Consider the following 26075-nt stretch of genomic DNA (forward strand, 5'->3'; position numbering starts at 1 on the left):
ACCAGATCAACCCAAGTGTCTTAATGACATTTTTTTAATGATTTAGATACTTCAATTCTCGAAATATTGAATATAAAAAGTATTCAATAAAAAATTTGTCCATAATTATAAGATTTTTTTGAAATTTTTTTGTCCCTTTTTATAAGATCTCTTTGTTATTTACAATTGCATTAATTATTTCTTTACCAGCATACCCTTATTTATTTTGCATATTTTTCTTCAATCAACAATATATATTATGTTGAAAACATAAACTAACTCTATCTCTTATGGATAATTGCATTAATTATTTCTTTACCAGCATACCCTTATTTATTTTGCATATTTTTCTTCAATCAACAATATATATTATGTTGAAAACATAAACTAACTCTATCTCTTATGGATAAAATTGTAAAAACAATAGTAATTATATAATCCCTCCGGTCTAAAATATAAGGAACTTTTCACTTTTTAAGTTCATTCAATAAATGATGTATGTGGTATATAATATGTACTACATATATCATTTATTGAATGAAACTAAAAAGTGAAAAATTGCTTATATTTGAGACTAGAGGGAGTACAAATTTAATACTAACACCAATTTTTTTAATTCTTATGATTTTGACAAAATGGTCATATATTTAGAGACAGGTAGTATTATATATTGAACTCATTGATAATTGATATGGGACTAATTACTCATTATTAAATTCCAATAATTTTGAATATTGAGCATTGGTTCAATGCCAACAGTTGGGATAAATAAAAGCTTGTTGTATCCCATTGAAGAGCTTATAGTAATATTAAATGGAGCAGGCAAAGAAATAAAGAAGACAACAAATTGGGTATGACTATGACTAATGTCTATAAGGAATATAGTTGGTTAAAGGGTTTAAGGTCTTAAATATTAACTTCATTGTAGTGTCTAGTTAGATTCATAGAGTGAGGTGGTTGTTGATTATCATCCATCCTAAAAAAAAAAAAAAAAAACTAGTACAGTGTGTAATGGTGGAATGGACCTTTCCCACCAACCTCATTACTTAAATGTTAATGAAAACAAAACATTTAAAATGATAAAATTGAGAAAATAACCGAGTAATAATAAATAATTAAAACATGTGAAAAGTATCCCTATTGTTAGTATCTTTTCTAGGTGTTACATCTTTGTTATTTCCTATTGGTGTGAATATATTGACAAGTAACTACATCTCAGTGCTAAGATTCTTACAGAATAAGTGAATCTAAAAACTAAAAGGGGCATAGGAAAATAGAATTGGGAATGTGCTAGAATATGTAACAACAAGTGGAGACCTAAGCATTGTCAGCAAGTCCAATCTCATGGCGTATCTCCCAGCTATGTATTATTACTCCATCTGTCCGCAACAACTGTGTCTTTAAGGCTGTGATCACGAAAAGCCTAAAGAAATCAGCCATAGCAGCTATATCCATTATAAATACCATAAAACCAGAAGGAACCACGCAAAATACTCGATGATTCTATCACGAAGGTTTATAGCTCTTTATAGGAATCATCTTTTCCACGATTACCGAAAAACCAAAAAAAATAAAAAATCAGCTCGTTTGGAAACTTTTGGTGGCCAGTAGTCAATTGTGCCACCAATCCTTACAGCTATATGTCTTTATAGGCAAGCATTATGATGTGAATCAAACATTACAGGAGCAAGAGAGGCAGCGATTACCTGATTGAATATCCGCCGTAGGTTGATGGTAACAACTTGATGGAAATAGTGAAAAAATCTAGAATTTCATTAGCCGCGCCATGATAGGAACATACAACAACCAACAACCAAGCCTTGTCCCACTAAATACGGTCGACTATCATTTGACACTGTACTTGAGCTATACAAAGTGTTGCTTCTAGGCGTGACCTAGCATTCACATTATAACGTATTTGATCCATGTCCTAGAGATTCGACTACGTTTTACGTTTGTTGTCAATTTCCTAACACAACCCTATCCTTTTATCCGGGCTTGGGACCGGCTATGCATAAATAGGCTAATATAGGCACAATAGGATCATATGAGTAGCTACAAAAGTTGATGTGATTTTATTTGGGTGCAAATAACTGTAGCTTCTGCAGCATGAGTGCAAGTTAACCTCACAGCCCAGAAAAACTACATTTTTTCTTGAGGTCATTAAGTTGAGTGCCAATTGAGGATAGTATTGAGTATATACTCTTTTAAAAGTTGTTAACTAAGGTAAGCAACGTAAGCTTTTTAGGGTACATACAACAAGTGCTCTTTCAACTCTAAAAAAAGTAGACAAATATTTCCATGAATTAAGCTATTTAAGATTTCTGTCAGAAACAAAATTGATTTCTATAGTATCTACAAGGAATTATGCTTTTTGATAGAACATACCTTTCACCATTCTGGGTAACAAATCATTGGGAAGCAATTGATGTGGTTAACAGGAATCAGTTGATGTATATCCAGTTTTACCAATCCTCAAATTGCATTGAAATGAACTTAGATGGCAGAATGCCACATATCCTTATTAACATACATATATGAAAAATCACACTACAACCATATGTTATCACTATCTTCAATTATAATACTGGTGGAATTTGTGAAAAAGACGTGAGATCTCAACTGTTCATCTGATTTCACGTTGAGAGGCGAGGAAAGTTTTTTTCCCATGAGCCATGTACCCTATACCAGAATTCTACACAGTACCAAAATAAGACACCACCAACACTAGAGAAGAAAAAAGAGAGGAACTCATCCAGTTTTTTCCACGACATTGACACAACTTGTACCTGATTCAATAACAACGATCTACAGAAGTCTAAAATATGACAATGTATCACATAACAAGATTTTTTCAATATATTTTCTTTAAACAGTAGACAGAGAGATTTTAAAAAGAATTTACTATAAGAGCTGAGAACAAGGACACGACAAAAAGAATTAAACTATAACATGAGGAGTAAAAAGTTTCCTAAACACGAACAGCGTAGATTTCTGCCAATTTAAGTTACGAGAAAAAATTCCAATTGCAAGATCATGAACCAGCTAGCATATATAATGTCACCTCCAAACACTTGAGAGCATAATTTGAAACCAAACAGGGCATATGCTATACTGTAATCTTAGCATTTCATATGTAGTCCACAGCCTTAAGATATAATGCAAGAGTAATAACAGATACACTATCCTTTACTATGAATGTAAATAAAAGCAAAATATAATTACTCCAACACTAAACTATGATACTAGTAGACCAGCAAGATCGATGAACACCCAAAATTCATACACTATCAACACCGAGAGTAGCACTGGAGAATAGAAAACAACATCCTTCCATCAAACCAATAGCAGTAACACACCTTGTAAAAGACAAAACACCGTTTTATGAAGTGCGTAAATATCTCAGCCACAGAAATTAATCAAATTTTGACAACAACAAATAATTTCTTTGACTCTTTAGTGACACACTCCACCTCCATCATGATCCATTTATGCATTACAACGGTCACTTCTTCAACCCAACATAATTGCAAAATGATGAAATCAACCCAAAAGAATCACGACAGTAGAGTAAACGATCCCTTGTGAAGATACAAGCAAGCAACTTTCCATGCTCAGGATGTAACAATAAGAGCAGCATATTCCACCCAAGTCAAAATTTAAAATTCCTAAGGTTAACATCACATGACCAAAACCAGCACATGCCACTTGAAGCTAAGGACTTGTTCATTGAATGAAAACGATAACAGGCCAACAAATTATCAAGAACACAACTCTCCTAGAAAATTTATCTATTCTAACCTTCCATAGACACCAATTCATTCACTGCAGGCTATCAGCCACTATCACACTTAACCTTTTCTTACCATCTCTTATATCTAATCCAAGCAGACGTGCTAACCCTACTTCCCAAACCCTAAACCTACTTTTCCTGGCGCCACTAATTTGAAAATTCAAATCAGACTTAACCTCTTGGCAGCCTTAATTACATGGCATTGGTAGACTACACCCGTTCAGCTTACAAAGGACATTAAAATTCGTTGGTTTTTCCATGCAGCAGTTAACTATACAACTTCTATTTGGTTTTCCATGCAATAAATATCCAAAGGTTTATGATATGTGTGCGTTGTGAGTATATATACATGATGTTATTCAATCACCAGCCCATATTACTTTGGTTTTGCTTATGATCGTTTCGAATATGCCTAACAGAGACGTTGAGACCCTTCTATCCTACCACACTCTGACCGGTAAAAAGTCATCAAAACTAAACTGAAATAAATTATATTTTGTGTTGTTACAAGCATTCTGATTTAGTTCTTCGTTTTGCAGAGCCACTTGATCCCAATCCTGTTGATGAATTTGCTAAGATTGTTAACGATCTTCGCCGAAAATACCGAACATATGTTGTTGGGTTTGACGTTGAGCATGTAAGTTGGTTGCTTTCATCTGCATGTATGTGATCTTACGTTTACCTATCTGCACGTGGTTGTGTTACTGACATTTACATTTTTATTCTGTTTTAGGGCGCTGTTCTTCTTCCAAGCATGTTCTGTCACGACTTTGGTGACCAGCTGGATCGTCTAGCAACTTTGGTTGATGGGAACGGTAACGAATTTGAGGTTTATGTCGAGAAACACAAAAGTGGCGTGTACCTAACTAGGGGATGGCATGCGATTCGGGATTTTTATAAACTTACTCTCGGTTCTTGGATATCAATGGTTTTTCTTGGCTATGGAAGGTTTGAAATAAGCTTGAAAGATAGGTTTGGGCAGAAGATCCGTAATCCGATGTTTACGCCAGCAATGAAGTTTGTGATTGATCGTTCTTGGCTGCCTTTCCAAATGATGGATGCTGTTCCTACACCCTATGCTCATGATGAGATGAGTTTCCAATTCTCATATGAAAAGAGGCTGACTGGTGATGAGGTTAAGTCTGGATGGTTGGTGAGTTAATTACCATCCCTTATTGATGTTAATAAGCTGTTTTGGTGTATGATAAAAACTGATGGCTAATATTTATTTTTTTTAGGTTCTTGCTTTTGGTGGGTTTTGTGCGATGACCTTGGATAAGAGCACTACTTCATTGAAACTGGTGGATGATTGTGGGAACCAGTGGATGTGCACACTGGTATATGGTACCATACCTTACAGGCACTTTAAGATAGGTGGTGGCTGGAAGAGGATGGTGGCTGCGCGAGGAATTACTGCAGGTTGCCATGTTATGATAGGTGCTCCTGCTGATGGAATGAACCAGACACTTTATTTTAGGGTTGTTCGACATTAGGGTACAGGCTTTGACGACTGTTTAGGGGATCACGAGAATTTTGGTTAGCATTTTGGGAAATTGGTTTGATGTGCCTTGGATGTAGTTTGAGTGAATTTTGGTGTTTTGTTTTAATGTAGTTTGATTTTAAGCTTTTAGTTTAAGTTGTTTGAACTTATGCCCTACGTCAAGGTTCTATTTTGTAATGGTGCTTGGTTATGAATTTATGTTATTGGATCCTTTTATCTATGTTGTTGTTTATTGATTATATATTCTTATCATATTATACATGGTATGGTTTATGCAAGTAATGATCCAGCACTTTGGTTATTCATGATCAAAGTTAAACACATATAAATAATGAGTTTATTTGCAGAAACATTGTTTACTCTTCTTTGTTAACAATAACATGTATAATAATGTGAATGGTATGTTAACGTATGGGACTGTTTGTTCACATGGTGTAAAGAATATTAAGAGTAAGCATGTTAAATTTAATGAGGCATAAATTTTGTGGTTATTGGCTCGCAGTGCATACATTGGTCCAGTTAAAATTCTAATTACATTTGCCCTCTTGAATTTGGGATCTCAAAGATGTGTAGTTTATTCAAAAGAGTTTGGCTGCAATAAGTTTGATTGTATATGAATAAAATAATACAGATAAAATGTTGAAAGAGAACTGTGCCTTAATCAAACAAAGGTCACGTTCCTCATGCATGGTGGCTTCATTTTTCATAAAGTGCATATGCTTGGAGAAATAATGAATAATGACTTTAGGAAATTTTGTCCACAATGTATATTGGTTTGTACAATTTGGTTTTGACAAATTGTACAAGTATACGGTGAAAATTTTTGTATACAAATAAGAGTAAAAATAAAAATTTAGAAGAATAATTTTTGCACAATGAATCTTTAAAATGAATATTTAAAATATTTATTATTTTGTCACTTTTGCCCTCTTGACTGTGGGATCTTAAAGATGTGTAGTTTATTCAAAAGAGTTTGGGATCTTTAAAATGAATAAAATAATACAAATAAACTGTTGAAAGAGAACGGTGCCTTAATCAAAAAAAGGCCACGTTAATTATGCATGGTGGCTTCATTTTTCATAAAGTGTATATTCTTGGAGAAATAAAAAATATTAATTTCACTTTGATATATGTCGGTTTACAATGCAAAATTTGGTTTGCAGTTTAATTTGGAAATAGCAATGATTAATTTTGGGTCTTTTGGAATATAGATAAATTACAAGTTAGTAGAGGTCTTATTTGTATTTTGTTTTTTAATGTGAAAGTATGTGGTTTCCTAAGTCACTGAGCAATGTGCATATTTATTAGCACGTGTTATTATGGTAGGAAGTGCATAGGTTGCATTAACCCTCCGTTTAGGTGATATGCTTGGCACTATATAAACTCTTCTTACTCTTAATCTGCCTTGCCATTTTTCTCAACAGAAATACTCCATACATCATTCCTTTTGAGAGAAACACAAATCAATACCCAAATGGCTCCCATCATCACTCCTGTGTCTGCCATCGTTGCTGGGAAGATCAATATCAAACTTCATGTGCGTGTCATCAACGTTTGGACTGTCTCTGAATTCCACAATCCTGCTGAAACTTCGTCCATCCATATGTTGCTACTTGATGAAAAGGTATGTTCGTTTATATGTTTCTTGCACAAATAAAGGATGAACTAAACTTTTAAAGTTATTAACCTCTGATTTTCGTGTACACACAGCTTGGAAAGATACATGCAAGTGCAAAGAAGGTGTTGGTGCCTAAGATTCGGGCTGTTGTTCAAGAGGGACAGGCTTATGAGATCCAGAATGTTTTGGTCACGCACACTGAACCGAAGTATCAAATGACTGGACATAGGTTCAGACTCAATTTGATTGACCGAACTCTGTTTAAGAAGATTGACAACAGCTCTATACCAGCGTTTCATTTTGATTTCGTTTCATTCAGAGAAATACTTGATTCAACTAGGGAGGACAGATTTGTTGGTAAGTAGTTGTTATACTTTGATCTGTATCAAATGTCTATTCCTTTTAATTTTGTTCAGCAACTAAATTTGAGTATTTTGTTTCTTCCAGATGTCATAGGGCATGTGGTTGAAAGAGATGTCCTAAAAGAAAAAGATGTGAATGGCAAGAAGAGCAAAGTCATCGACATCACCTTGGAAGACAATGAGTAAGCATCACAGCTGAGAAAATACTTAGTCTTATATATAATCAATAATCTGTGAATAAATATGTTCTATGCGCAGGTTGTTAATAATTAATACCCGTACAGGACTATTGCTTTACTATTTTTGAAAAATAATACACTAGAAGAAGAATTTATAAAATACATTTATGCTTTACTCTACTATGTTATTGTTTGGAACAAAAATTCCATTCAAGGGTATTCCATTTATATTTTTCAGTCTCATTTTTTATCCTTGATTGTCTTAGTCTATGTGGCTCTTATCACATTCTCTAATTTTAAGATAACAAGCATGGTTACTGGAAGATTGGCGCCACTCATTAATACATGTGCAGGATTACTGCATTAAATTTTTTCTTTACAATACAATGGAATACTACCTCACCAATAGAATGTGGAATACAAATTCTAAGTTAAAAAATAATGTATCTTATCTTATTATTAAAGTTTACAACTCACGTATAATATATGAGAGTGGAGGATACATATATTATTTGTCCTTAGTTACAATACATGATGTTTATGAAACCAAACAACAAACTTTCAAGTTCCATAATTAATTTGACAGTAATATAGTTCTCAGAAAAATGATGACCAAACCATATAATTTTTTGTGGTGTAGCCATTGAAGCCTCTTATGAGTATTACAATTTTTTTTTTTGAAACGAGTATTACAAACTGATGAAGCAATAGTTGTGGAGTTACAATATCATTCCTTCATCATTACCAATTCCCTTTTTAAAGTCAGTTTATATTTGTTTTTTCAGAGGTAATAGGGTGCATTGTTCTTTGTGGGATAACCATGCTGTGCGTATGGATGCATATTTGACTGTGCATGGTACCAGCTCTCCTATGGTCGTGATTATCCACCTTTGCAAACTCAAGAGATATTACGGTGCTATGGGTATCTCCAATGCTTTTTATGGAACCAAGCTTATTTTGGATGATGATTTTCCGGCTGTAAAGGAATATCGCTCCAAGTAAGGGTCTCTAATTATCTTATTTTCGTTTATGTTTAGGGAAAATCTAAAGGTTAATTGAGTTAAATTTCATGGCTTGACTTTTTTTGAATAATATAGGATGGATGGTGCTGAGATTGAGGTCACTCAGGGTGTCAGCCAAACATCTGGGGCCTTAATTGTACCTCTTGCCGATGATCTGCTTCAATCAAAAATGATGACTATCGAGGACTTGATTGAATCTTCTGACGTATGATTCAACTTTATTGATTTTGCTAATTTGGAAAATATTTATGTGCAAAGCTATCATTTTATCAAAGTGTTATGTTTTGTACTTAAAGTAAGCTCATTTTGTGCTTGCAGCTGTGTAATGTGATTGTTCTTGCTTCTATTTGTGGGATTGAGCCAGAGTACGGTTGGTATTATCAAGCGTGTACCAAATGTGCTGGACGAGTTAAGATTATTTCTGGAAGAATGTTCTGCCCTAGGTGCAATCAAAGCAGAACTGCAGTGCCTAGGTGAGTTTTTTTGAACGCATGAAACAATGTCTCACATAAAAAACTTCAAATCAGAAGATGCATATCTTACTTTACATATGATTTTTATGAAACTGTGTGTAATTAGACTGTGATGTGTGCAGGTTCAAGTTGCATGTTCAAGTTATGGACAATACAGGATCAACAAATTTCATTCTTTTTGATCGCAATGTTTCGAGTTATGTTGGAAGGAGTGTGCAGGATCTGATTGATACACAGGGACAGGTAGAACAAAAGTTATTTCTATACAGAATGGTGTACGAATTTTATAGTTTTGAGGTGTTTGTGCTCACCTGATTTTGTCGTTATAATGCAGGGTGGAAGTTCTCTTGGTTACCCTTCTGTTATGGATGTTTTAGTTGGAAAGCAGATGTTGTTCAAGGTTGAGATAACAAATGGAAACCTGCTCCACGGCTGGAGAAACTATGGTGTCAAGCGAACTTCTGATGATGCTGATCTTATCAAGCAGTTTATGAAACTTCATAACCTCAAGGTAATGATTTCAGCAATGGCCATCCTAAGTGTTTGTCTTAAATTGTTAGATAACTTTTTACTTTGCATTTTTTGATAATTCTTATTATACCAACAGGCTTTGAATGAGGAGGATGATAACGGTGGAATTACTCTTAGCTTGACACAAGATGAGAATGTCCAAGCTGAGGTATTATAATGAATTATTCTGCATGTTGTATAATTCCTAAGTTATAACAAACTTACTTTATATAACCTGACATAGCTTACACATAATGGTAGAGCTATCATGTCTGATAATATTGTTCTTCAATTGTATTTAGATTGGATTGCTTGAAGCTGGGGACTCTACTAAGACTGCTGTTAATGAAAAAGATGAGGGGCAAACTCCAGGAACCAAATCTGGTGGGAAGAGGTCTGCTGATGCAGAAGATTCTGATATTGTTGGCGTTGAGGAGATCGGAGAAAGGTCCATCAACAAGCCTGTCAAGCTGAAATGTGTTAAGATCGAGAAGAATGCTTAGTTTGACGGCTGAATTTTTATGTTTTCTGTTTTTTTCCTTAAATTGAATCCAACCTTTGTCTTTTCCTGGATCAATGTTTATTCGGTGCTAAGTATCACCAAGACTGTTTCTGTTTTTTGTTGTTTTGCGCATGGAACGATGTATGGTCCTTTGTTCAAGTCTGCTTATTATAATTAAGTTTCTTTGCTAATGGTGTGGCTTTTCACATATCTTACGACGCGTTGCACTTTTACAATATGCTTTTCTTTATACTCTTTTAAGGTTTGTTAACTGCTGCATTTCATAGTTCCATTCTTCGTGATAGTCTACGGCGTCCGTTATTTGCTGATAATTATTAAGATATTTATAAAATGTACTTTTGATCATTCTTAACAAATACTATAAGGCAGTTAGGAGTGAAACAGTTCAGCAATCTCCCTATAAAGCTAAAAACTATAAATATTTTCCTTAAGAATTATTAAGTATATATTTATGCATCACAATCTGTAGTTTTGGGACACATATATTTTGGTGCTGTGGAAAATGAGATGTTCGTCAAGTTTACAATGTACAAATGCAGCAGTTATGTCGAGCTATAGGTTGTAATCAAATATATATGACCATGTTTGTTGCCTATATACAAGTTGAAAAAATGTCAAATTAAAACTGCTAGCAGGTTTGATTCCACTATCATTTTTACTATATATATTTTTCTAATAAATATATATAGTAAAAATAATATGGTTTATGCTAAGAAAATGATATCTCATTATTTATTTTGAAGAATAAATATCTTAGTGCACAACTTTCTTTCACTACAAGCTTATTCAATATAGGCAGCATAATGGAATATCAATGTCATATTATAATTGAATGTATTGAATAATTCACTGTATTAACTAGAGGGTGTGATGTACCACGTATGATAATACTGTCTATTGAATTTCTCATGGTAGTGAAAGTTGTTGATTGTTGCAGGGCTCAATATTTGTGCATTTAATATGACTGTTACACTTTCAATGTACTAATTCATTTTATCAATGCTGTGTTTTCTCACTAAACTTTATTTACGTTAATCAACATCATTTCCTTCTTTTCATAGTGTGCTTTAATGAAACGTTTTACAAGGAGCAACCATGTGCTGAACCAACAGAATATAATCTAAGTTTTCTCATCTGTGTTAGTTTCGTAAATTCATTGTTGTGCTTAGATAGTTTCATGGGAGATATGGTTCCCAATAAGAGGCGAAAGGTGCAAGATGGTTCAGCACAAGCATTGTCTGACATCACCAATGGTACGCGTTGCTCCTTTATTTTTGCATACCATTTAAGTTTGGAGGATTTTATATGTATTGTTGATTTTTACGTTTTTTCCATGTATAACTATATTTTTCAGATACCACCAGATCAGCTGCTCCGGCTGGACCAAATGGAGCAAGGAAGCTTACACCTGTTAGACCCGGAAGATACATTCTTAAGCAAAATTTCATCAGGAGAAATGGTAAGGAAAATTGCTCAACAAGCAGTGAGAACAATGCTCCTCATATGAAATGCTTTGAGAATGGTTCAGACACCGAAGTTCCCGACAATAGTCACGGTAAATAGTCATGCTAACTTTTGTGAATGTTTAAAACTTAGTATATAGGTTGTGCATTTAGTTAATTGTGATGTCCTGCTATCTCATTAACCAGAAAATCATGAAGAGCTACTCTATCCCCCAAAAGACATGGATTTTCAATTTGAATGCAATGAGAATGGTGAAGCCTCCGACGTACCTGACAACGATTCAGGTAAAGGTGTTTGTCAAAGTTCCACTCATGCTGTTAACAATATTACCTGCCATATGTATGTGCAAGTGTTTAACATTGGCATGGTTGCAATGCAATTTATATTATACAGACATCGAAGTACAACCACCAGCTTTGGTGGATAATGGATTCAATTTTTATGAGAACCAAGATTTCGAGGCAGAGTGTCATCAAAACTACGAAGGCGATGAAATCCCCTTTAACGATTATGGTAAGCTAATATATTATTTTTATTATTTACGTTGTAGTTTAATGCCTAACAAAGATCCATTAATTTTTTTGAGCTAATTTTGTTTGTTTATATTAATGTCAGAGGATGGTGCAGATGATATGGATGAAATAGATATTACTTCCAATGACACAGGTTAGTGTTGCGAAGTGGAATTTGTTTAAGTAAAACACCATGCTCTTCCCGGTAAATGCAATTGTTCGTTGCACCGTGCACAGTGGTGATTATATTATATCTTACTTCTTATGGTATAATATCTAAGCAGGTTATTTCAATATCGGAGAGCCGCGTTTTATCTGTCAATCATGTGGTGCTCTGATGTGGTATGAGGAAAGGGTTTCAAAAAACCGTGATACCTCAAATCCTGAATTTTCTATGTGTTGTATGCAAGGGAGAATAGAAATTGCCCCTTTTAAACGTCTTCCACGGCAGTTGTATGATTTATACCATAAAAATGATAGGAAAAGCAAATATTTCTTGGAGAACATAAGATCATTCAATTCCATGTTTGCTTTTACGTCTATGGGAGCCACTATTGACAAAACCAGAAATAATGGTAATGCTCCGCCTGTATTTGTCTTGAATGGAGAGAACTACCACCAAATTGGTAGTTTGCTTCCTAAAGATGGTGAGCAGCCGAGGTTCGCTCAATTGTATATTTATGATACGGATAACGAACTGAAGAACCGCATGGCATCAGTTAGGTATATCTGTTGGCATGTATAACTAACGTTTTGTGCACTCTCTTTTACCCATAATGTTGTGTCTTAAGAAATTAAATTTTATTTGACAGAATGGAAGACGACAGAAACTCAATGAAGAAAGATATCGTAAAGGAGATACGACATGTCCTTGATCACTCAAATCAATATGTTAAATCATATAGAATGGTCAGAGACAAGCTGATACAAGATAATGCTCCTAACATAAGGCTAAGAATTTTAGGAAAGAGGGGCTATGATGGTCGGCGTTACAATTTGCCTACTTCTTCCGAGGTTGCAGCTTTAGTTGTTGGAGACTATGATGCCGCTGATTTCGAAAGAGATGTCGTGGTTGAAAAGCGATCAGGTCTTCTCAAGCGTATATCCGTATTTGAACCGTCGTACTTGCCACTCCAATATCCTTTGATTTTTTCAAGAGGCGAGGATGGTTTTCGAAGAGATATCAAGTTTGCTGATATACCTACAAAGAAACCAATTAAGCGAACCTATGTGTCAATGAAAGAGTGGTTTGCTTACAAGATTCAACAGCGAGACATACACCATTCACAGTTACTATTTGCAAGGCGTTTGCTACAACAATTCTGTGTCGATGGATTCAGTATGATAGAGTCTTGGCGGTTAAAGTGGTATAGAGATCATCAAAAAGAGGTTCGAGCCGATATGTACAAGGGTCTGGCTGAAGCTGTTCTTAGAGGGGAGACAAGTCCAGCAACTGCGGGAAAGCGAGTCGTATTGCCATCTAAATTCGTCGGAGGTGCACGTTATATGATTCAAAACTACCAAGATGCCATGGCCATATGTGGATGGGTGGGTTACCCTGATTTGTTCATCACCTTCACATGTAACCATAAATGGCCGGAGTTGATTGAATTTCTCAAAAGACATAAACTTAAACCTGAGGATCGACCAGATTTGGTTAGCCGCATTTTCAAGATTAAGCTGGATCATCTGATAAAGTATATTAAAAAGGGCAATATTTTTGGCAAGATTAAAGCAGGTATTATAAATTGTTTGAGTTTTGTATGCCCATTTGAAAAAATGTGATTTCCAAAAATGTTGCTTTACTAATTTTGTTATATTGTTTGTTAATTTTTGCAGTTATCTACACCATTGAGTTTCAAAAGCGAGGTCTACCACATGCACACATCTTAGTGTTTTTGCGGCCTGAGTTCCGATGTCTCCATCCTAATCAAATCGACAAGATTATATCAGCCGAGATTCCAGATAAACTTAGGGACCCAAACCTATACGCCATTGTTACCTCCCTTATGATACATGGTCCATGTGGTGATCAAAACACGCATTCACCATGCATGGTGAATAACAAGTGCAGCAAGCGCTTTCCGAAAAGATTTGTTGACACCACCGTTATCGATTCAGATGGTTATCCAGTTTATAGAAGAAGGGATAATGGTGTATGTATTAAAAAAGGTGAATCATTCGTGGACAACAGATATGTCGTTCCTTACAACCGTAAGCTACTGCTGAAGTATAATGCTCACATAAACGTCGAATGGTGCAATCAGTCGCGGTCAATCAAGTATTTGTTCAAATATGTTAACAAGGGCCATGATCGTGTCACGGCAACTTTTTACCAAGGTGGAGATGAATGCTATGACGAAATAAAGATGTACTATGATTGCAGATATCTTTCCGCATGTGAAGCGGTGTGGAGGATTTTTTCATTTGATATAAATTATAGGGAGCCTTCAGTGGAACGCCTCAATTTCCACCTTGAGGGTGAAGAGCCAATTTTTTTTGAAGATCATGAGGACATTTCTGATGTTATCAAGAAACCGCATGTTCGAGACACTAAGTTCCTGGCATGGTTTGAGGCAAACCAAAAGTATCCTGAGGCAAGGGATCTAACTTACGGCGAGTTTCCATTGAAATTTGTTTGGAAAGCAAGCGAGCGCAAATGGTCACCGCGACAAAGGGGTCTTTCGATTGGACGGATACATTTTGCGGCTCCTGGAAGTGGTGAAAAATTCTATCTTAGAACCATGCTGAACCATGTAAAGGGGCCAGTTTCATATGATGACATTAAGACAGTGGGAGAAGTAAAATATGACTCATTCAAAGAGGCATGTTTTGCATTGGGTCTATTAGACGATGATAAAGAGTTTGTAACTGCCATTAACCAAGTTTCTGTATGGGCATCTGCCAGCTATATGCGCCGATTATTTGCTATACTATTGGTGTCGAACCAGTTTTCAAGACCTGAAGATGTGTGGAGCAAGACTTGGCAGCATTTGAGCGATGATATTTTACATCGTCAACGGATGGCGATGCGTGTTTCGGGTAAATATATAGCAAAGAAGCTCACATTTGTGTTACTTACTTTGCTGATAATTGATATGGTTGCTTCCACATGTACTATTTAATATCCATGTCTTAAATTTTGTCATATTATTGAATGTTATGCGTGGCTTCTCTGGAGTTGTTGCCTTATGATCATTTTGTAATCAAATGGGGGTGAATGAGTTTGTCTGCTAAGTTTAAAAGCTAATGCATAATACTAATGAAGTTATTTTTGAAAGTATAAAAAATAACTATTTTATTGTTATATGTAGCTTCACTGAATATGTGTTATTGTGATCAGTTTTTGAATCAGATGTCCGCGTGGTAGTAATGAAATTGTTTGTCCTCGAAAGGAGCTCAATCAACCTACTATTGCGTCTTAATGTTGTTGCTGAAACAATGAGCAAAAACCATATGTTTATAATTTATATGTTATATTTAATGGTTTGTGCTCTGTTTTCTATTAGACTATATTGCTGGTGCTGAGTTAGTTTTTGGTGCAGATTTGGTTTTGGATGACGAGCAGCTTAAGAATTACACGCTTGCGGAGATTGAAAGATTGGTGCAGAGCCACGGAAAGAGCATGAAGGACGATTACCCAACCATGCCTAGGCCAGACTTCTCACTAATACATGAGTCACGTAATAGGTTGATATATGACGAGATGAACTATAATCAACAGGTTCTTGAGGATGAACATCGTAAACTAATGTCCACTATGACGGCGGAACAAAAAGGTGTATACGACAAGATAATAGAGAGAATTGATGCTAACCAGCCTGGTATTTTTTTCCTTTATGGATACGGTGGAACCGGCAAGACATTGATTTGGAGGGCATTGTCGTCTGCAATACGCTCAAGAAGAGAAATTGTGTTGACGGTCGCATCTAGCGGAATAGCGGCTCTACTTATACCCGGGGGAAGAACAGCGCATTCAAGGTTTGGTATACCGATCATTGTTGATGAAATTTCGACGTGCGGAATACATCCTAAAAGCCCATTAGCTGAGTTAGTTTGTAAAGCCAAGCTTATTATATGGGATGAAGCACCGATGATGCATAAGCACTGTTTCGAAGCTCTCGACCGCAGTTTGAGGGATATACTACGCGTTCATAACAATGGTAGGACTGACATTCCTTTTGGTGGAAAAGTTGTGGTACTTGGTGGTGATTTCAGGCAGATCCTTCCAGTCATGCCTAAATCAACAAGACAAGATATCGTTAATGCGAGCATTAATTCTTCATACTTATGGCAATTTTGCGAAGTATTAACATTGTCAACTAACATGCGTCTTTTGCATGGTTCTTCAAATTCTGATATCATCGAAAGGAGAAAATTTAGCGAATGGGTGCTGGGTATCGGGGATGGCAGTGTTGGAGAAGCTAATGATGAAGATATCAAGGTGGATATTCCTAACGATCTGCTTATTGAAAGCACAGGTGATCATATCGCTTCAATTGTTGAAAATATTTATCCATCTCTCCTAGATAACATGCATATTCCATCATTTTTCCAAGATAGAGCCATTTTAACTCCAAAAAATGCAACGGTAGAGGAAATTAATGATTATGTTATGTCTCTAATACCTGGAGAAGAAACCACATATTTGAGTTGCGATACTCCTCTTTCAAACAACTCAGCAGGCAGTAGGCCAGATGACATACACACCCCTGAGTTTTTGAACACCATTAATGCTTCTGGCGTCCCAAACCACAAAATTAAGTTGAAAGTCGGAGTACCTGTGATGCTGTTGAGAAATTTAGACCCAACTTCTGGACTTTGCAATGGAACTCGCTTGATAGTCACCAAGATGAGCAGATACGTGCTTGAGGGCAAGGTAATAACGGGGAGCAATATTGGGGACACAGTTTATATACCGAGGCTGTCACTCACTCCTTCTGATACAAGGATTCCATTTAAGTTTCAGCAAGCGGGGAATGAAACACTTGATATTCCGTAATCCGACAAACCGGGGAATAAAAATCTTGACATTCCGTCTTCCGACCAAGCGGGGAATGAAACACTTGATATTCCGTAATCCGACAAACCGGAGAATAATAAACTTGATGATAAAGATTGATTGACATCTATTGGGTGACACCTCGTTATCTGACAAAGGAGGGGACGACACTTCTGACAAGAAAAAGATTGGGTGACATCTCGTTATCTGACAAAGCAGGGGACGACACTTTTGTGAAAGTAAAAATTTGTTGACATCTCTTTTTCTGACAAAGCAGGAGATGACACCTTTGTGAAGGTAAAAACTGGCTGACATCTCGTTTTCTGACAAAGCAGGGGATGACACCTTTGTGAGATACAATTGAAATAAGACACTGGGTGATAATGCAACCATGTATAAAATGATATTTGTATGCGTGCTATATGCATGAATGAATGAATGAATGCATGTATGAATATGTATGAGATTTACATGATAGTATAATTGGAAGACTGGTGAGACAAGATTGGGCAGGTAGAATAGGAACTGGACCGACATCGCAGTATAAACACTTTGCAATCTTCAATGGGGATGAGTCAAACACTGTCGGGTAAAGCCCACTGACTGGGTAAATCTCTTCAAACGAAACACTGACGGGTAAAGCCCTATAATCAAACCATTGATGGGATAAAGCCCAATAATCAAACCACTTGAAGGGGAAAGAAGGCCATTTATCAAACCACATGCAAAAGACGCCATTAACCAAACCACAGACAAAAGCCGTCATTCATCAAACCACAGGCAGAAGTCGCCATTTCAAACCACCGGCAGAAGTCACCATTCATCCATCCACATGCAGAAGTCGCCATTTATCAAACCACAGGCAGAAGTCGCCATTTCAAACCACCGGCAAGAAGTCGCCATTTGTAAGCGAGCACAAAATGCATTGTTTCCATTCGACCCTCTTGAATTGTGATACCCCTGTCTTTTTTTTTCTCTTTTGTATTTTTTTGTATATATTTTTTTTGAATCCCTAACTTTTGCCTGGATCGCCCTTTCGGGTTTTCAATCCACCGGGAATATACTTTTTTGTATGCCCCAAATTTTTTCCTAGACCGCCCTTTCGAGTTTTCAATCCACCGGGACGCTCATTTTTGCCTAAGTCGCCCTTTCGGGTTTTCGACTTAGCGAGCTCTTTTTTTTTTTTGACAGAGGTCATCTCATAACTTTTGGTCATGCTTACCCTGCAGAGTTTAACTGTCCTTGAGACGAATGTTGATGTATGTTTCTACTACTCATAAGTTCAAAGAAGATGTACCTGTTGTTTATGCTTTTCAAAAGACATTAAAAAAGTTTTAAATTTTTTTTGCTTTAAAATAGAAGAAAATTATGCAAACAGAATAAATGAGAATTTCAAATAAATGGGCACAGGCTCAAATTAATGTAAATAGAGTGGTGACCTGCCAAAGTTGTGGTTCCACGGATTTAAAAAAGTTTGGAAAATGGTAATTATATTGGAAAAGGTACATTGAACACAATAAACGCTATGCTCCCTAACAGCTTTGAATTCCACTGTTCCGAGTCTTTGATTTGCAGGTTTGTTTCATATCGGAGGTCCTTTGACAGTTAAGATGCCCTAGATGAGTCATGTCCGACCAGATGCAGTTACTTTGTCATAATCCTTAACTTTTGCATAGATCGCCCTTGTGGGTTTCAACCTATCAGGTAAACATTCATTTTTTTGCATGTCTCTAATTTTTGCATGGACTGCCCTTTCGGGTTTTCAATCCATCGAGACGCTCTTTTTTTTGCCTAAACCGCCTTTTAATGTTTGCGCTTATCAAGTTGATTTTTGATTTTTTTTTTACATGTTTCTAATTTTTGCATGGACCGCCCTTTCGGGTTTTCAGTCCATCAAGACGCACTTTTTTGCCTAAGCCACTTTTTCCGGTTTGCGACTTATCGAGCCTTTTCATTTTAACAAAGTATTTATTGACTGCAACGGTATTCACAGGACATACAAGTTTACCACCATTCTTTGTAATTTGGCATCCATTTGCCCCTGGAATCGGGTAACATATTTTTGAGCACAAAGCCACTTTCTTGACATTCACGGGGACGAGCCTTTTTTGTCGAATTCTTGATATAACTGTCCATGGCACACTGCAATAACACTTTTAAATTCACTCAAACTTAGCTTTCATCGGAACTTCCGTTGACAGGACTTTAACCTCCATGTAGGGTACTGCCTTTATATTGCATACTGAGGGTTGGCAGAGAGTTGCCCCTATTAAAGTGTGCACTTGAAGTACAAAATCCCTGCAGGCAGATGGAAGCATCTCGTGCCAGTCCTTGCGTATGAAAGTCATCTTTAGGACGATCTTTCTTGATATTTGCAGCTTCGACGACCAAGATGCCCCAGTAGGTGAGAAATCTCATTGGAAACTTCTTCATCATCCTCCTGTTCAACCTCGGATACAAGGAACTCAAAGTCGAGAGAGTACAGGGTTTAAGTGTTCAACGGGTTTATTAATGCATGATTTGATTATTGATATAAACATAATTATGCAGATATGTGGAAATTATTTAAAGAAATTTTTTGGTTTTTTGTATTACCATTTCTCCAGAAGAAACACAAAATAAAAACAAAGTCGGGATCAAAGTGACTTTTTTTAAGGGTTAATATGTCTTTACCCCCCTGTAATATAGGCGAGTTCCGGTTTTCCCCCTGTAAAAAAGATTCTTTCGATTCCAACCCTAAAATATGAAGATTCCGTCGAAAACCCCCCTGGTCGAATATGGCACCCCCCAGCTGATGACGTGGCGTGACGTGGCGCGCTGAGTCACCCTTTTCTGCTGACGTGGCATGCTGAATGTATAATTAATTTTATTTTTTATTTTTTTATAGGGTACACGTGGCATTTGTCATTTTTTTTATGTCTTTACCCCACTGTAATTTAGGCGAGTTCCGATTTTCCCCCCTGTAAAAATTTTAAAAATAAAAAATAAAATCTGGAAAATTTAAAAATATAATTATTTTTTTAAAAAATTCTGGAAAATTAATAAAAATTGAAAATAATGAAAAATTTTTAAAAAATTGGAAAAATTAATAAAAATGAAAACAAAAATCTGGAAAAAAATTTCGCATGACATGTGTGTATATACATACCACATCATTAAATCATTTTAATAATAAAAATTAAAAACTGAAAATCTTTTAAAAATAATAAAAAAGCAGATTATTTTTTTTAAAAAAAAAAGATTGATTTTTTTTTTTAAATTTTAAAAATAACAATCTGATTATTTTTTTCGAAAAATAAAAGAAAAAAGCAGAAAAGACATTTAGATTTTTTTCGAAATTTAAAAAATTGGAAAAAAGTTTGGATTTTTTTTGAAATTTAGAAGATATTTAAAAATACTGGAATTTAATTTTCAAAATATATAAAGTTTAGATTTTTTTGTGAAATAAAAAAACTAGAAAATATTTAAAATTTTAAAAATCTAGATATATATATTTTTTTAAAATCCAATTAAAATATGAAAATTAAATTTTAAAAATCATATAATCTGAAGAAAAAAAATCAATAAATTTAAATTGGAAGGCAAATTAAGGAAAATTTGATATTTATCTTACAATAGTGGTTTTGGTATTTCCTTAATTTGGCCTAAATTGGTTACTCCATATCATCAAAGGGTCTGCGACAAATTAAAATTTGACCATGACCTTCCAACCCAATAACAAAATTAAAGGTTCAACATAACAGAGAGACATGGTCTAAGATTCAGAGAAGGGATATTGAATAAAAAGAGTTCAGATCTGCAAAATATCAAGTCAACATATATATAGTGCTTGATTCTAAGGGAGAACAAGTTTCTAAGTAAAGCTGGTTGGTGAAAAGGAAAACGCAAAATATCAAGCTACCAACGCGAATGTTTTCTTTTTCTTTTCCAGTTTTTTTATTTCACAAAAAAATCTAAACTTTTTTTATTTTGAAAATTAAATTCCAATATTTTTAAATATCTTCTAAATTTCAAAAATAAATCCGAACTTTTTTCCAATTTTTTAAATTTCGAAAAAAATCTAAATGTCTTTTCTGCTTTTTTATTATATTTTTCCAAAAAAAATTATCTGATTTTTTGTTATTTTTAAAATTTAAAAAAAAATCAATCTTTTATTTTTTAAAAAAAAATTCTGATTTTTTGTTATTTTTAAAATATTTTCAGTTTTTAATTTTTATTATTAAAATGATTTAATGATGTGGTATGTATATACACACATGTCATGCGAAATTTTTTTTTCCAGATTTTTGTTTTCATTTTTATTATTTTTTCCAATTTTTTTAAATTTTTTCAGTATTTTTTTCATTATTTTCAATTTTTATTAATTTTCCAGAATTTTTTTAAAAAAAATAATTATTTTTTAAAATTTTCCAGATTTTATTTTTTATTTTTAAAATTTTTACAGGGGGAAAACCGGAACCCGCCTAAATTACAGGGGGTAAAGACATAAAAAAATGACAAATGCCACGTGTACCCTATAAAAAAATAAAAAATAAAATTAATTATACAGTCAGCACGCCACGTCAGCAGAAAAGGGTGACTCAGCGTGCCACGTCACGCCACGTCATCAGCTGGGGGGTGCCATATTCGATCAAGGGGGTTTTCGATGGAATCTTCATATTTCAGGGTTGGAATGGAAAGAATCTTTTTTACAGGGGAAAATCTGGAACTCGCCTATATTACAGAGGTTTAAAGACATATTAACCCTTTTTTTAATTAATACATAAAGCAAAAAGTTCTAAGCAAGTTCACTTTCGTCTCGGGTAGGACGAGAGAATTTTTTTTGAAAAACATAAAGCAACAAACAAACATATTAATTGAACAAATGAGCAGTAGAAATAGACATCAACGAAGAACCAACTGCAGCTAAACATTCCATGTAACAAGATTAGACGCCAAGATCCGATAGAGGATTAACTTGCATGTCAGAATCCAAACTTAGAAAGGTAGGAGATCAGCTTCAAATAGGTCTTGGACTGCATTCTTGAAAGCGTAACAGTGTTCAATGTCATGACCTAGTGCCCCTTGATGGAAGTCACATGAGAGATCAGCTCTAAACCGTGGTGGCAAATTTTTAGGCATTGGAGGAGGTGGTTTAGTTTGGACAAGGTTCCTTTTAAGCAAATCGGGAAACAGCTCCGCATATTTCATTGGAATCAGATCGAATTTAGTTCTTGGAGTCTGTTGTCGAGGCTGTTGCTGATACTGCTGTTGATATGGTTGAAACTGAGGTTGATAACCCGAACTCTGAACATCATTTATGATAGGCATAACAGCGGCAACAGGGTGATAAGCCAGATACTGTTGTTGAGGCTGACTTTCCACCACACTCATTTCCTGGTCTACCACCTCTGAACTGTCATTGAGAACACTTTCTTTGACCAAACGTCCTTCTCGGACCCCTTCTTCAATAAGCATACCGGTGGTCATCATTTCTTTGAAGTTCTTGAGTGGACTTGCAACCATATACTCATAATAGAACTGATCCAGAGTATTGAGGAAAATGTTGGTCAACTCTTTCTCATTTAGAGATGGACGGACTTGATCGGCAAAATCTCTCCATCGCTGGGCATATGCTTTGAAAGATTCATTATCATTCTGGGTCATAGCCTACAGTTCATCTCTGTCTGGGGCCAAGTGCAAGTTGTAGTTGTATCGTTGGACGAAAGCATTTCCCAAATCTTTGAAAGTTTTGACATCAGCACGGCTTAGGCCCGTGTACCACTTCAGAGCGGCACCAGTCAGACTATCTTGAAAGCAGTATAAAAGAAGCTTATCGTTGTCGATTTGAGGGGACATCTTTTTGGCGTACATTATCAAATGGTCCTTAGGGCATGTATTCCCTTTGTACTTCTCAAAATTAGGGACCTTGAATTTGGGTGGTGTAACAGCCCGATTTTTCGCTAGATTTATTTTATTTATTATTTATGTGTGCTATACGTGCTGATGTGTGATTATTTGCCTCTGTGTTAGTGGAAACGTTGCAAGTTACTTTTTAGTAACAATTGCCCCACTAACGTATGCAGTTACTCTGAGAAATTCTGACGTGGCCTATTTGTATTGGTGTATAACTTAAAAGGGCAATGATGATTTTTTCCTTTGAATTTACTATCTCGCACCCCTATGTGATTAATGTTGTGTTTGTTTGCCCGTTTCTGAATTGCAAACGGTTTACTAAAAACACTTAGACAAAAACACACACTTCGCACTTCACTACCTACACGTTCCGTTCTTAGACGATTCTTTGTAAAATCTCATTTTTTTTTAAAAAATAAAAAATTTAGAACCCTAAAACCGTCATCAATCATCATGGCATCTTCTAGTTCGAATCAAGTAACTTCCATGCAATTAGCTTCTGGTGAAGCATATCAGATTAAAGGACGAACGATGAAACTAGAAGAAGGGTAGTTGACATTTCAATCTGAAAATCCAGTGAATTTTTTTTCTTTAATGTTGAACAAGTGACTTCAAACACACGAGGGGGGGGGGGGGGGGGGGGGGATTGAATTGTGTTCTCTAGAAAACGATTTAAAATAAGCACTTAAATTTTTTTAACCAATTAAAATAAAGTGGTTATAAAGGGTTTAAATAAATGTATAAATAGATATGGTGAGATAAAATAAATGGCAACACAAAGTAAGAGAGATAAAGGGATGAGAGAAAAGACACAAGAAGTGTATACTAGTTCGACCTAAAACAACAAGGCCTTGTCTAGTCCCCAAGGAAAAGTCCCTTCAGATTTTCACTGCTCTAGCTTTTAATTAGGATAAGCTAGTAACATTTACAAATAACGAGCACTCTCCAAACAAAACAATCCTTTGTAGAAGAGTCTCTAAAACCAAGAGATATCACCTCTCTTGAAACCTTGGGATCACACCCAATACAAATAAGAGTTACAATAATTAAATAATACAATAATACACCAAATGTGTAGATATAACAAATTGAAGCACAAGCACTACAACTTTTTTATTTTGAAGTAAAAAAAATAGCTCTCAAGATAATAAATTAGCAAGTGTAAAAATAATGAGAGTGACGAATAATATTTTTGACAATGTTTAGTGCAAATATGAGTTCTGTAAAAGGAGCTATCACAAAGCACCTATTTATAAGAAAATGATAATGAAGTGCAATTGATAAAATAGCCTTTCGAAAATACATGTACGAAACTAAGCCGTTTTCCCTTGATGCAAAAATAGACGTTATGAAATTGTCAACTATGCAATTAAAATTAAACTAGCCGTTTAGACACAATGAAGATACATTGTAATCAATTAGGCAATATAGATATGTCTTGTAAGAATGAAAGTCAAGCCATTGCCAACGGTAAGAAAATATGATTGATTGAATGCATGCTAAAAAAATGATCTTTTGTATAAATGGTTGATTGTGGCTTTAAAGAGAGAATCACGTAGCAACATGAGCAAAGTACAAAGGATTATGCCAAAGTGTTATTATGCCTGAAATGATCTCCTTAAGAAAAGCATGGAATGATAAATGAGAAATTAGGAATAGCCGTCGTAAAAAACATGTTAAAATAATTATGCAATTTTCATAATTAAATATTGCTTTTCAAGAAACATATTTTAATGCAAAATCATGTTTATATGAAAATTATTGTGAGTGTGTGATTTATTTTCATGAGAGCTTTTTTTTCTACTTACATAAAATGTCCTAATACAAATAAAAATAAAACCCAAGACTAGAAAGCTTGAATCTTCTTTTCCGCTTTTTGCATCTTAGTTCTTCCTTTTGTCAATCATCAAAACCAATGTATTCCTGTCAAGGCATATATTCACATTCTCCCCCTTTTTGATGATGACAAACATCTCATGGTGGGATTTACTCAATAAATGGGTTAGATCAATAATAATCAAAATAAAATATATGACAGAGATAAATGCAAATTTTGCTCCCCCTCACTATGTAAACAATTAAAATTCAGTCCCCCTGAAACATGCAAATCAAATAACTCTCCCCCTTTTGGCATTATCAAAAAATGGGAAAGAACACAATAATGGCGAGGCATATATTCAGGAAAATTTAAAGAAATAATAAAAATAATTAATTAAAATGAGTGAACCATTTTTGCTTTACTTGTAATTTCCATTTAATTTTGGAGAAAAACTTTTGATAAATTTACCATATGATGCATAGCCACTCCTTCCATGATAATAAGGATAACTTCTTCTCCCCCCTTCATGTGCTTTGAATAGCCTCTATAATTGTACCAATTTTTACTTCTTGGCCTTCAAGCACACCTACAAAACAAAATCAAGTTTTCGCTTTTGGTACCCTTGTTTTGGGTCCTTGTGAGTTAGTTCTTGCTGTTGATATATAAATATATAGTAAATAATTATATTTATGATCTATATATATTTTAGCTTCCTCTCTAAGTTACTTAGGATATAATATTATGATGAATATTCATTCTGTAAATATATCATAGCTTAGGCCCTAAGCTACTTACTTCTATATAATAAATCTTCCGTTGTGATATTCAGACACACGATATTTCATCATATGTCCCTCTTTTCTCTCTTATTCAACATGGTATCTAGAGCCTATTGAGAGACAACCCCTACGCCGTGTTTACCCGGTGGACCCACTGTCCTCCGTTGAGATTTTTTTTTTGGCAAACCGTGTTTCAACTCCGGGTTGCCCCACCTCCACTGCCGTGACACTTTCCAGCATCTATATTCTTCACTTTTCTGGTCAAATTGGCTGTTGCCGCCGCTTATTTAGGTGACTTTTCTGAAAAACCACTTCACCATCTGAATCGGAATCCCAATTCGGCCTATCAACAAAATTTTCGCCGCCAGGAACCTTAACATGCCATCTCACGTGCCATCATTCTATCTGCGAGTGGATCGCACGCGTCGCCTCATCTACAGCGCGTGGAGGCACGTCCGTTTGAGTCACACACATATACATGTTTCAGTTCAAACAACCTTGTCTTCTTGCTTTTGTGTGATTTTCTCTCTCCAGACAGTTTCAACACACTGTTTGTGATCCTTTTTATTGCTTATGGCTGTTTTTGATTCTCGGAAGCGATCATCTACCTCCATGTTTTGTCCCAAATGTAGGTATTGTCACTG

At 35.2% G+C, this 26075-nt stretch overlaps 3 protein-coding genes and 1 long non-coding RNA gene across 4 annotated transcripts; 3 read left to right on the forward strand and 1 right to left on the reverse strand.

Moving 5' to 3' along the window:
* Positions 1-1064: 1064 nt before the first annotated feature.
* On the reverse strand, positions 1065-3848 carry LOC146915611 (uncharacterized). Its single transcript, XR_015014678.1, has 2 exons — positions 1686-3848; positions 1065-1385 (listed from the first exon to the last, which is right to left on the reverse strand). It is a non-coding gene; the product is annotated as an uncharacterized LOC146915611 (long non-coding RNA).
* A 332-nt stretch (positions 3849-4180) lies between these two features.
* Positions 4181-5265, forward strand: LOC146915612 (uncharacterized). The gene is made up of 4 exons (XM_085721391.1): positions 4181-4229; positions 4312-4409; positions 4506-4925; positions 5011-5265. The coding sequence occupies exons 1-4, from the start codon at positions 4181-4183 to the stop codon at positions 5263-5265; spliced, it is 822 nt and encodes a 273-aa protein (XP_085577517.1).
* Positions 5266-6747: 1482 nt separating this feature from the next.
* On the forward strand, positions 6748-10031 carry LOC146915613 (replication protein A 70 kDa DNA-binding subunit B-like). The gene is made up of 10 exons (XM_085721392.1): positions 6748-6897; positions 6984-7248; positions 7339-7435; positions 8218-8430; positions 8530-8659; positions 8773-8927; positions 9050-9170; positions 9262-9468; positions 9535-9606; positions 9740-10031. The coding sequence occupies exons 1-10, from the start codon at positions 6748-6750 to the stop codon at positions 9938-9940; spliced, it is 1611 nt and encodes a 536-aa protein (XP_085577518.1). The 3' UTR covers positions 9941-10031.
* Positions 10032-11146: 1115 nt separating this feature from the next.
* Positions 11147-16938, forward strand: LOC146915614 (uncharacterized). Its single transcript, XM_085721394.1, has 9 exons — positions 11147-11213; positions 11315-11515; positions 11610-11708; positions 11818-11937; positions 12052-12090; positions 12221-12659; positions 12749-13674; positions 13776-14978; positions 15482-16938. The coding sequence occupies exons 1-9, from the start codon at positions 11147-11149 to the stop codon at positions 16936-16938; spliced, it is 4551 nt and encodes a 1516-aa protein (XP_085577520.1).
* The last annotated feature ends 9137 nt before the right edge of the window (positions 16939-26075 follow it).

The sequence above is a fragment of the Medicago sativa genome, chromosome 6, assembly GCF_051527215.1.
Source record: "Medicago sativa cultivar Bolivia chromosome 6, Bolivia_mono, whole genome shotgun sequence".
Classification (NCBI taxonomy): Eukaryota; Viridiplantae; Streptophyta; class Magnoliopsida; order Fabales; family Fabaceae; genus Medicago; species Medicago sativa.